At 57.2% G+C, this 12,287-nt stretch overlaps 1 protein-coding gene across 6 annotated transcripts in view; it reads left to right on the forward strand.

The window, feature by feature from the left end:
• Nucleotides 1-11,220, forward strand: part of UBTF (upstream binding transcription factor) — a 28,334-nt gene extending 17,114 nt beyond the window's left edge. For 5 of the 6 annotated variants that reach the window (XM_084615864.1, XM_084615868.1, XM_084615865.1 and 2 more), the window contains 13 exons: nucleotides 42-172; nucleotides 1,242-1,383; nucleotides 1,918-1,959; nucleotides 3,496-3,609; nucleotides 3,904-4,059; nucleotides 5,364-5,519; nucleotides 5,814-5,924; nucleotides 6,173-6,261; nucleotides 7,170-7,359; nucleotides 7,988-8,035; nucleotides 8,503-8,571; nucleotides 9,114-9,257; nucleotides 10,395-11,220. In XM_084615864.1, the coding sequence (XP_084471990.1) occupies nucleotides 42-172; nucleotides 1,242-1,383; nucleotides 1,918-1,959; nucleotides 3,496-3,609; nucleotides 3,904-4,059; nucleotides 5,364-5,519; nucleotides 5,814-5,924; nucleotides 6,173-6,261; nucleotides 7,170-7,359; nucleotides 7,988-8,035; nucleotides 8,503-8,571; nucleotides 9,114-9,257; nucleotides 10,395-10,508 (1,506 nt within the window). In that variant the 3' untranslated portion in view covers nucleotides 10,509-11,220. The remainder of the gene's footprint in view (nucleotides 1-41; nucleotides 173-1,241; nucleotides 1,384-1,917; nucleotides 1,960-3,495; nucleotides 3,610-3,903; nucleotides 4,060-5,363; nucleotides 5,520-5,813; nucleotides 5,925-6,172; nucleotides 6,262-7,169; nucleotides 7,360-7,987; nucleotides 8,036-8,502; nucleotides 8,572-9,113; nucleotides 9,258-10,394) is intronic. The other variant, XM_084615869.1, reaches the window with a different exon arrangement.
• The last annotated feature ends 1,067 nt before the right edge of the window (nucleotides 11,221-12,287 follow it).

The raw sequence follows: 12,287 nt of genomic DNA on the forward strand, positions 1-12,287 counted from the left end.
GCTCGGCCCCCTTAACCCGCCGGCTGCTTTGCCGTCCGCAGGAGATCATGCGGGATTACATCCAGAAGCACCCAGAGATGAACCTCGAGGAGGGCGTCACGCGCTCCACCCTCACCAAGGCAGAACGCCAGCTCAAGGACAAGTTCGACGGGCGACCCACCAAGCCGCCTCCGTAAGTCCCTTGCAATTCGAGGGTGGGGCTGACGCTGCTTTTTCTTGGGGAAGGGGGAGATCTGAGGCTTTCTATTCCTTCCCCCTTGTGGGTCCAGGGAAAGCAGAACCGGCAAAAGACAATCTGGGCCGTAGGCACAACCCTCCTAGCTTCGTACTCATGGCCCCACCCTCCATGGCTTGGCCCCACTGGGCCCTTCCTCACTCCAGCAGCTGGGCATATCTGCTTGAGGGGGACGATCAGGCTACCTGCAGAGTCCTCTGCTGGTTGGGCACTGGCAGGGTGCTCCAGGGCGGTGAGTCGTGGAGTTAACACCCCATTGAGCTCCTCTGAGCTATCGTTCCAGGCTCTCTGCAGATTCAGGCTGTTTTACTTTCTATTTTATTTTTTTAAACGAGAGCTCAGCCTTGCTCTGTACTTAACATTTAGATAGCCCTCACTGTCCCTCGGGGGTGTGGAAAAAATCTCACCCCTGGGCGCCCTAGTTAGGTCGACCTGACCCCCGGCGTAGATGCAGCTAGGTGTACAAAAGAATTCTTCCGTCAACCTAGCTGCCGCTGGTCGGGGAGGTGGATTAACTGCGGTGGGCGGAAAATCAAGTAGGACGCGTCTGCGCTATAATGGCACAGCTGGGTGTAGGGCCTGTAGTGTAGACGTAGCCTCGGGTTCTGGGCAATCATGCGACTCCTGGGCATGGGCCCGTAATTTGGCCTTCAGTGACACTTCGCAGCATCCAAGCAGTCCCAAATAGGTTGACAAGCTCCAGTTTTTGGAGGCCAGATTATACCCAGAAATTGCTTCCCTTCTCTTTTGCTGCATCACTGAACTACGGCCTGCTCTGGAGTTGAGCACGGCAGCTGTTGACCAGCGCACAGCAATGTTGCCGGGGAGGCTGGGACAGGAGGTGACCCTGAGGAAGCAGGCTGGAATCCCCCCAAGTTGTTCCCCAGAGGGAACACCACTGGGGAATTGTCAATGGCCGTGTGTGGGCAGGACCCTCATCTGAAAAAGGGGGGGGCGGGGAAGGAGTGGCGACTCCTAGCGCCCCACGGCAACTGTCGCTTCGCAGGAACAGCTACTCTCTGTACTGTGCGGAGCTGATGGCCAACATGAAGGACGTCCCCAGCACGGAGCGGATGGTGCTGTGCAGCCAGCAGTGGAAGCTGCTTTCCCAGAAGGAGAAGGACGCGTACCACAAAAAGTGTGATCAGGTGAACAGGCCGGGGGCCCGCACCTCGGTGGAGCTGAGTTTGGAGGAGGGGGGGAGAACAGGTAGAAACAGCTGGTTTCTACGGCTGTATTGGCAGTTTGAGTGGCCGCGTTAAATCATCGATCTGGGTTTGAGCCCCGCCCGCTGTGGGCGCTGCCCTCTTGAATGGAGTGTGGCTGGAGAAACAAGCACCAGGAGAGAAGCCGGACGCCTGGGTTCTTCCCACGACGCCGGGCGAGTCGCGTGCCTTCTCTGAGCCTCCGATTAAGCAAGGGGTGATTAGAGGCTGTGACGTGCTTAGAGATCCTCCAGCGGGGAGATGGGATTAGAAACCCCGAGCGCGGACTGTGGGCAAGCTCGGGGCCAGAGACTCGGGCCCAGGGAATCGTCTCTCTCGCCAGCAGTCGAGCTGCGCTGTCTCCGACACTAGGGCACAGATCCCCTGTGATTTTGCTGGGTGTTCGATTGGCGCGTGGGGATGGAGGTGACGTCTCTTAGTAACCGTCTCTCTCTCTCCTGCTCCTTTTTCCACCAGAGAAAGAAAGATTACGAAATCGAACTCCTTCGCTTCCTGGAGGTGGGTGCGCCCGGTGGCCCAGCTCATTCTGTGAGGGGGGGGGGGGGGCCAGCCAGCCTTCCCTTGGCATTTCATTACATGGCTCGTCGGTTTTGTTTTGCGTGGGCAACTGATTGTGTTGCACCGGTGGGGTGGGGTGGGGGGAGCGCTTTGTGTGCGCCAGGTCCTGTCTTTCTCTGCCGCGCGGGCTAAAGAGGCAGGCATGGTGGTATCCCTGCATTTCCCAGGTCTAGCTCCGGCTGTCTCCGTTCGCTGGGGCGGATGTAAACCAGAAGTCTGTTCCTTTTTATATTGGGTCTTATCCCAGCCCCTTCTAGTCATGCATTAAGCAGCTTGATTAATGGTTCATTCTCTCTCCCGTCTTCTCCCCGGGGGGAGGATGGTGTGGGCAGCATGGTGTGGGCAGCAGGGGGTTTGTTTTGGTAGGGTTTTGTTCCGGTGAATTTACCCAGGCTGCTAGAGATGGCCGTTCATTCCCCCGTCTCTGATCAGCTCCGGAGAAAGCTCCGTCGGCGGGGGGTGTGTGTGATCCCCTCCCCCTTCCTCACCCCCCGCCATACTTCCACCATCTTCACAGCATGTGGGGACTTGGCCTTCATTCACCTGGTGGCGGGGGGACGGGCAGGGCAGGGCCTTGTTTTGACCCAGGAGCTACTTTTTCCAAAACATCTGGGAGCTGCTAGCCCCCATGTTGTGTCTGGGTGGGCGCGATGATTTTGTTTGCAAAAACCAAGGGTGGAAAACCCGACAAGTCTGTTTCCCCACCCGCTTCCCCCAGAATAAAGTTTCTTCTCTCCAGGGAAGGAGGAGGGAGGAGAGAAGGTCCCTCTTCGTCTGAGTAGGTGGGACAGGGACTGGCTCCGGTTGGAGCTGGTATCTGTCCATGCTGTGGGAGAGCCCAGCACCCCGAAGCACTGTGCTTAGCTGTCTCAGGATGGGTCCATTTTGTCTTCTGGTGTTTTAACCAATCTCTGGGCACACGCGCTAGTTTAAAACCTGGTGCCAATGCATTTGGAAAGTAGTACCTATAGCACCAAACATTTCAGGTGGGGGTGGTCCTTTTCCCCTCTATCCCTGGAGTCATAAAAGGGAAGCATTGTCTAGTGGCTAAATCACAGGCCCGGGAGTCAGGACTCCTGGGATCTGTTCGTGTCTGTGCCACAGATTCGCCGGGTGTCCTTGGACAAGTCACTTCCTCTCTGTACCTCTGTTTCCCCAGCTCTAAAATGGGCATATACATTTTACTGTGAGGAATTGGTTAGTGCCTATGTGCACCACTGCCCTCTAGTGGATATGACTGGAAATTCCTCACTGTGTCATAGGCCCAATACAGCTAATGGAGATTCTCTAGCAGGCAGATTCTGGAGCAGGAGAATCCGAGGCCCATGTGGTTTGAGATCTTCAAAGGCGTTAGTGAGATGAAAGTAGCAGCGTTGTTGTTACTCCAGTCCCTTTTCGTTGGATTGTTCCTCCTTTTAAAACTCACTCACCCCTCTGTGGCGCTCTCTGACCCACCCGCCTTTGCTTGCAATGCAGAGCCTGCCCGAGGAGGAACAGCAGAGGGTGCTGGGGGAAGAGAAGATGCTGGGAGCGAACAAGAAAGGCGCCACCAGCCCAGCTTCCAAAAAGTCATCGCCAGACACTGGCAAGGTGAGGGGCTGGCTTCGGCGCAGGGGGTGCGTGTGTGTGTCGTGAGAGTAGAGGGACAGAGCCAGTTACTTCTAAACCAGCTTCAAGACTTCTGGATGGTAGCTGCTGAGCCAGTAGGGAAAAATTAAACCCATAAAATAAAGAACATAAAGAAATTCCGGGTTTTTTTTTTACTATTGGAAGCTGCTGTGGGATTTTTTGTGCCCTTTTTTTTTTTTTTTTTTTTTTCCATATTATATATTTATATATTTTTTAACTCAACCCCACACCAAGACCCTTTGTGCTCTTCAACAGGCAGGTTCTGAGAAACCCAAACGGCCCATTTCTGCTATGTTTATCTTCTCGGAGGAGAAGCGAAAGCAGCTGCAGGAAGAGCGACCCGAGCTTTCCGAGAGCGAACTGACCCGGCTGCTGGCGCGGATGTGGAATGACCTTTCAGAGAAGAAAAAGGTTGTTAAATCAATGACACGCTCGTTAGACCCCTCGTTTTACAAAACGGCTCCTCCAGCTGATTTGCCTCTCTGGAGAGCCCCAGAGGATGCCGGTAGTGTCCATCCCCTCTAGGGGGCGCCAGCAGTTCAGTCCCTGGTCACTCCCTGCCTGGCCGTATGCTGTCGTGATTTTCTCCATCGGGACAATCAAAGCTCCGGTGGCTGGTGCTGGAGCGTGGCACAAACGAATGGGTCCTGGCGGCTGCCCCCCTCCTCGGCAGTGGGGTCCTCGCATCTCTTGGGAGCGCCTTTGAGTCCATGCAGCCCAGGACCCGCTGTATGGAATGAGACCCCAGAACTAAACGAGCAGCTCAAAGAGATTAGAACTTGCCGGGATTAAACCCGGAGAGGTCTTGAGCCTGGATTTAAAAGCCTGGCGGGGGGAGGGGGAGAGTCGTGGTCCATCCGGCCCCAGGGGGTTTAGCTCATGGCTGAGGGTGAGTGTGTCGGAAGTTATGCTTTGGCTGGAAGGTTTTTGTGTGTGGGTCGGGGAGTTATTGAGGGTGGGCTTGATTTTCTCTATGCCAGAGGTCCCCAAACTGTGCGGTGCGCCCCCTAGGTGGGCGTTGAGGAACATTCTGGCGGGAGGGGGAGGCAGAGCTGGGGGGAGGGATAACATCCACCTCTGCTGCTTACCCCAGCTTCCAGGCCACACCCGGGGCCCCAGCTGCCAGCCCCATGCCCATCCCCAGCTGCGGCCCCATCCTCGGCCCCCTTACCCATGTCTGTCCCCCGCTCCTGGGGCCGTGGCTCCGCTCTCGGCCCCACCTCCGGGGGGTGGTAAAAAGTTCAGGGACCACTGCTCTATGCAGACTGTCTGGGGAGGGTGTGTGGACATGTGCCTTGGGGGCATGAGTTCTGGCACCTGGCACAGCGATGGGGCGAGGAGAAAAGGGGCAGTGACCTATTGATCTGTGTGACGCCCTTTCTCCCCGGCCCCCATGCTTAAAACACCCTCCACTGCCAGTTCCAAGTAGGCTGCTGCAGGTGCCCTCTCTCTGCTGCCCAAACAGCGCTGGGAACTGATGGAGCTGGAGTGCAACCCCCCCCACGGGGAGCCCCACACAGATCTAATAGCCCAGACACTGCTCCCCCTCTCATCTCGGTGGGGTGAGGATGGGAGTACATGAGGGGGGCCCAGCTCACACGTACCCAGGTTATTTCATAGCTAGGACGGCAGGCATTTGCCGAGTGGAGCCGGGCCGGGGGACTGCATTGGAGAGACCTGGGCCTTAAACTCCACCCTTCTGTGTGTCTGCTCAGGCCAAGTACAAGGCCCGGGAGGCAGCCATGAAGGCGCAGTCGGAGAAGAAACACGGCTCGGACAAGGAGGAGCGTGCCAAGCTGCCCGAGTCGCCCAAGACGGCCGAGGAGATCTGGCAGCAGAGCGTCATCGGAGACTACCTGGCTCGCTTCAAGGTGAGGAGCTGGGGTGGGGGGGGTTAGAGAGAGGAGGCAAGGACCACCCACCCTCCACACTCCCTGCTGGAGACGGAACGGGGACAGTCCCTGATTGCTGGCTCTGTCTCGGGGCATATCCGTTGCCTGAGTCGCCTGCCCTCGCCGGGGGAGGGAGGGGTAAATATCACCAGGTCGGCGGGGGAGGACATGACTTGCCCACGCTCGGTGGCACAGTCGAGGGTAGAAGCCCGGAGTCGGGTGCGTTCGCCGCAACGCGTAACCTGAGCATTGCCGGGTCTCCCTGTGCCGCAGAACGACCGGGGTAAGGCGCTGAAGGCCATGGAGGCCACTTGGAACAACATGGAGAAGAAGGAGAAGCTGATGTGGATAAAGAAGGCGGCAGAGGATCAGAAGCGATTCGAGGTGGGTCCCCGCGCTCTCTGGGGTCAGAGACTCTGTTCTGCGGGCAGGGCTGTGGGGTTCCTCTGGGGCTGTCACGCCACCTCTGATAGCCTGCGTCCCTGTATCTCGGGCAGGGGATCGCCCCAGTGGCTGGATCCACCCACCACTTTGTTGCCTGAAAGTTTTCACCTCTGAGGTTGGGGGTGGGGGAGAGGCGTATGCTGAGCCGGTGATTGGCCTCACCTCGTCCGTCTCTGTCCCCCCTCCAGAGAGAGCTGAGTGAGATGCGGGCCCCCCCGTGCTCTGCAAACTCCTCAAAGAAGATGAAATTCCAGGGAGAGCCGAAGAAACCCCCCATGTGAGTATTGGTCCCTCTGGGGGGGGGGGGGGGCATCTTCCAGACAACAGGCCAGTCGTCCAGCCACTGCATGAGAGACCAGCCCAGGGGGGCAAAGCTGGGGCTTGGGCAGCTAGAAGGGGACTGAGCTCGACCCTGCCAGGGGCTCATAGCTCACTGTGGGGCAAAGTCAAGTGCCTGGTAACTGATTGGGAAGTATTGTCTAATAGTTAGAGCAGGGTAGGGCAGGGAGTCCTGAGCTCTATTCCTGGATCTCGGGGGAGAGTGTGGGCTCATGGCTAGGGCAGAGGAAGAGGAGTTGGGACACCTGGGTCCTATTCCCACCTTTGGGAGTGGGTAGATTCTGGTGATTAGAGCAGAAGGACTCCTGGGTTCCATTCCTGGTGGTCGGAGAAGAGGGACAAGGGTTCAGGATCTTTGGGTTCTGTTCCTGGCTCTAGGAGAGGATTTTGGGGTCCAGTGATCAGAGAGGAGCGATTGGGGGATCAGGACTCTTGGGTTCTGTTCCTGGGTCTGAGAGGGGAATGTGGGGTCCAGTGGTCAGGATCCCTGGGTTCTGTTTCTGGCTTGGATGGGGAGTGGGGTCTGGTGGTCGGAGGAGAGGGACGGGGTCAGGATCCCTGGGTTCTGTTTCTGGCTTGGGTGGGGAGTGGGGTCTGGTGGTCGGAGGAGAGGGACAGGGGGTCAGGATCCCTGGGTTCTGTTTCTGGCTCTGGGAGACGAGTGTGGGGTACAGTGATCAGAATAAAAGGATCAGGGGCAGGACTTCTGGGTTCCATTCCTAACTCTGGGCGTGGTCCTGTTCCTGACTCTGGCTTTCCTGCCTGGCTGCTCCTGGCTGTGCTGGGGACCGGCCCCCGCCGGGTGGGGGGCTGGCCGCTCTCTGACCCTGCTCTCCCGCTCCCCAGGAACGGTTACCAGAAGTTCTCCCAGGAGCTGCTGTCGAACGGTGAGCTCAACCACCTGCCGCTGAAGGAGCGGATGGTGGAGATCGGCAGCCGCTGGCAGCGCATCTCCCAGGGCCAGAAGGACTATTACAAGAAGATGGCCGAAGAGCAGCAGAAGCAGTACAAGATGCACCTGGAAATCTGGCTCAAGGTGAGCGGCTGGGGGCGGCGGAACTGCTCTGACTCTACACGCGGTTTCCCGTCTCCACCCCCCTTCCCTGGGTTGTCCAGTCCTCCTGCTTTCGGGGTACCCCATCCCTGTTGTCCCCCACTGACCCTTCCCCCTCTCCGTTCCCAAGTGCCTTGGGGCTTTCTTCACCCCTCGCTGCTGGGAAATGAGGGTTCAAGTGTCCCTGATTTAGTGTCTCTCTGTACATGGAGCACCCAGACCACCCCCGTTCCCCCCCCCCAACTTTCATGCCACAGGGCGTGTGTCTGTGGCTATGACAGATGCTGTCCCTGGGGTCAAGGTCGTTTCCCCTCTCCCAGCACGGGAGCCCGAGAGAGGTTTCAGAGTGGCCACGGCTCCAGATCCAGCTGTGACTCTGTTCCCCCAACTCCCTGTTGTGCTTTCCAAGCACAGGAGGCTAAGGAAATTGCCCCTCTGGACAGAGGGGCGGTGTTGTTGCACTCCCGACGGCACAGCGGGCTCCGCTTTCCACCCACACCCCCTCTCCGGCACAACTCCCCTTCCTGGAGCTGGGAACGCCCCTGCAGTCGTGTAGCTCTGTCCCCCTCGCCTTCCTCTGGGTGGTTACTTTAGTCTCATTTCTCGGCAGAGCCTGTCGCCGCAGGAGCGAGCTGCCTACAAAGAGCACACCTCAAATGTGAGTATCCCTTGCGACGGGGGAGAGGGGGTGTGTGAGCCGTCCTCGATGACGGTTTAAAAAGCCTTCGTTTGAAGGAACAAAGTCCTAATTGGTTATGTTCCAGTAGTGCCATGAGGCCTGAACCCAGCTTGGAGCCTCGTTGTGCTAGGTGCTGTCTATATGCCTTGTAAGAGAGACTCCCGGCCCACAGATCTTCCAGGCTAAATAGACACGGGGGAACCAAGGGAGGGAGAGGAAATGGAGTTCACAGAAGGGGAAGCAACTTGTCAAGGTCAACCAGGAGGACAGTGGCAGAGCTGGGAATAGAAATAACCAGGTGGCTTTGAGCATCTGTCCCCCACTCAAGGCCTTTCTTTGGATGGTGGTGATGGTCATGGGCTCTTTAACCTCTGACCTCCTGGAAGGGACTGAGGAGCCTCCAGAGTTGCCCCGTTGACTCTTCCTCTTCCCCCCCTCCTCCGCAGAAGCGCAAGAGCATGGGGAAGGTCCGGGGGCCGAACCCGAAAATGAAGCCCGCCATGCAGATCAAGTCGGTAAGTGCCCTCGTCCTCCGTCCGCCCCATATTGGGCCAGTAGCATGACTCCGCCCTGGGCCCCGCAACTCCCTGGTGTGTTCCTGCCACCTGGAGGGGCAGCTCTCTGGTGGAACAGGCCATGAGGAGGGGTCAGTGCAAGGGTTGCTTGGAGAACAAGAGCAAAAAACCAAAACATTTTTAGAAATGCCACCATGGTGCTGTCTGGGAAATGGTGTCCAGGTGCCGCCTACTCGCTGGTAGGACTACATCTCCCATGATGCACCATTGTACTCTCGGCACAGGGGGGCCATCCATCATGGGAGATGTAGTCCAGCTGGGGAGCTGAGCCTGGCCCAGAGTGGAGAATGGTAACACGTGGCATCTGAACTACAGATCCCATGAGGCACTGGGTAATCCCTGGGTCTATTGCACTGAGGGCCCTAACCCATTAGCTGAAGGCCCTGCTTTTCCTTGGCCTGGGACTTGGCCATCGTGGGGATTCTGGGGGGGGGGCACAAGGCCCAGCCAGATCCACCCACCATGCCCCGTCTGACCCCCAGGAGTCTGAGGAGGAGGATGACGACGATGATGACGAGGAGGAAGAGGATGACGATGATGACGACGACGACAACGGGGACTCGTCCGAGGAAGGCGGGGACTCATCGGAGTCGAGCAGCGAGGAGGAGAGCGAGGATGGGGATGAGGTGAGGCGCGCGGTGGGATGCTGTGTCTGTGCCATGCCTCTCGCTGACCCCCCACCCCTCGCTGCCACCCCAGTTTGCCCTTCTGATTCTGTTAACCCAGCCAGCCCTGGGGGCAGTAATCTCAGTCGGTCCAAGGATCCCAGAGCCCAGTAATCCACGAGTCTTCAAGAGACGGTGTCACCCATAAACGTGGGACCTAAACGCTGCGGGCTCACTCCCCGGCCAGTGCCTTGACGTAGCTGCCCTGGGGTCAGAAGAGGTGCGCCAGTTCACAGCGGCTGGGGATCTGGCCTCGGGGTTTGACCTGATTGTGTAACACAGCTGGCATCTGCAGCGCCGGGGGCTACACCCCAAGGACACAGAGTTTGGGGCAAGCCTAGGGCCAGGGCTATGGCTGTTGCTTCCACCACCCCGACCCACACTTGCCCCTGGGCACGGCTGCGGTGTTCTCTCCCCAGATACCATTTACAATGTCTTAACTGTGTCTTCTGCTGAAGAGAGCTGGTCTGATTCTGATTTCTGTCCCACCGGTGTAAACACGGAGTAAGTCAATGGAGTTACTCTAGATTTACACCAGCGGCCGTGAAGTCAGAATCTGGTCAATGGTGCCAGGGCTGGGTTTGGACCCCAGGGGCCCGTGCTCCCTGTCCACGATTCTTAACCACGCTCCCTCCCACCCTTTGACAGCTCAGAGACCTAAACTGACTCTTGCAGCTTGGGTTTTCCAGTCCCCACTTCCAAATAACAGGCAGCCTGCTTGCCATGAAATCTTATTTATCCTTTCGACTTCGTGGGCCAGGTGTCTGTGTGGATCTGGCTTCAGTCAGCGGCTTCAAAGCAGCTTCTAATGGGTGACCCACGGCAGGACAGCAGACCAGTGCCGCAAACGGCCATCCCTCCTCCTGCTTTGCCACCAGTTCCCGCAGGCTGAGCGGAGCAAGGCTGCTGGCATGCAAGCCCTGGCTCGATGGACCAAGGCTGCTGTACTGTTAGGGTTGCCTTCTTTTGGGTGGGACTTCATGAGCAAAGGTACCAGACGGAACCATCCCAGCACCTGCGTCCCCAGCACAGGCAGACCCTGCAATTCCCCAGCCCCCCACCCCAGGCTCTTAACCCTTTCCTTGCCTTTGGCCCCAGAATGAGGACGACGACGAAGAGGACGACGACGAAGAGGAAGATGACAATGACTCCGAGGGCAGCAGCAGCTCCTCCTCTTCCTCAGGCGATTCCTCCGACTCGGACTCCAACTGAAATGCCCACAGCGCCACCTTCTTGCCGGACTTTCAGTAATCCCTCCCCCCATCCCCCCCATCCCCCCCACCCCGACCAGTAATATCCCGGCTGGAGATCTGGGTTGATGGTTGCAGGGAGGGGGATGGGAAAATCACTGTGGCTAATTTTTTTTCCCCCTCCCTCTTAAAGAATTTCACACTAATGGAGTGGGGGGGGCAGCTGATAAAAGGCTTTGTTTTGTGGGGGGGAAGAAGGGGATATTCTGTGTTGTTTTTCCCCATAGAGTTTGCGTTCAAGCCTTTATTTTATTTTTGTTTTTTGGAGAGGGAGGGGGATTTTTACACCTCAGAGCCCCTGCAGCTGCCCCCGCCTTCCCCTTCAACTTCCAGCTACCCCCTCCAGACCTTATACAAAACCCCCACAAAAATCCTTTTTAGAACAGCAACAAAACAGCGACAAAAATGTGGCAAGAGGCGCAGAGTGTTGTTCCGGCGGCATGCGAGTCGAGTGGCTCAGGACTCAGCCGTCGGGACGATCTCCCCCTTTGCCTCTCCAGCTGGAGGAGGGGACGGTCTTGTACAGTCTGAAGCTGCACCCAGAGCTCCTGGAGAGCAAAATCCCACTGCACTTAAGAGCTCCTGGAATGAACTTACCACGCGGCATTTCCCTCTGGGGACAGGGGGAGAATTTTTTGTGTGTGTGTGTTTGGGGCAGGGTGGGGTGGGGGGAGTTTAAAAAGACATTGCCCAGTTTTGGGGGCGGGAAGGGCTGGCACTGGGTGGGGGAGTTAGGGGGCTGATACGGAGCATACCACTGGTTGCTGATCCTTGCATCACCCGAAGGAAACGTGGTTGATCCGTCGTATTCAACCAGCATTTGGGCAAAGGCGGTGGCAGGCGGATCCCAGATTTGAATTTTTTTTTTTTTTTACAATGAAGTGACCAATTGTTGTACTGGAACGGGGCATTTGTCGACTGGGATGGGGCCGGGGATGGGAGCAGGGTTCGGCTGCGAGGAGAGATCATCTGTGTCATCGGTGGTTGTCGTGCTCTTGTATTATTATTTTTGTTTTCTTTTATAAAGCGAGAAAGATCCATCTTTTTATAATCAAAATCTCTGTCTCTGGCTAGCCGCCCGGCTTGGCATCACACCACCCCCCCCCCGCTCCGTCATCGTGTCACGTCGATGTGCAGATTGTTGGGGGGGCCCGTCTGGAATAGGGGCAGGATGGTGCTTGCCAAAGGAACCCAGCTGTGCCATCCCATGCTGGATGCCTGCTGCTTGGGATAGAGGTGGGGCCACGCCCGCCAGTCTCACAACTCCGGGGCCCACCTGCGCAATCTGTTCAGCTGCAGGGTGGCTACCAGCTCCGATGAGATTGCTCAGACTTTTTTATTTTTATTTTGTTTAAAGGAACATTGGGGAAACTTGATCCAAAAAACCCATCCGTACACCCAAGTGGCTGAGATCTGAGCTCCCAGGCAGCTGCTCCTTCTAGGAGAGGACCCTCAGCTACGCATATATCTGTATTCGTATATAACGGGCTATATATTAATATATAGACTGGTATCAGTACTCCTTTTCCGGTGGAGAGCTGTGACTAGCATTTCATTCCCGTCCTTTTCTTAGGAGGGTTTTGGACGGGTGTGTAAGTGGTTCTGTAAATAACCCGTCCGTTCATGTGTCAGCGAAAAGGCCTTGCTGCCTTCCGCCTCCGTTCTCTGGGTCACTGGCTGTTGCAGAGCAGAGAGTGACCTTGCCCCCCCACGTCAGTGGGTCTCAGTTCCTTGCACCTTT

The sequence above is a fragment of the Lepidochelys olivacea genome (assembly GCF_965140295.1).
Source record: "Lepidochelys olivacea isolate rLepOli2 genome assembly, chromosome: 27".
Taxonomy (NCBI): Eukaryota; Metazoa; Chordata; order Testudines; family Cheloniidae; genus Lepidochelys; species Lepidochelys olivacea.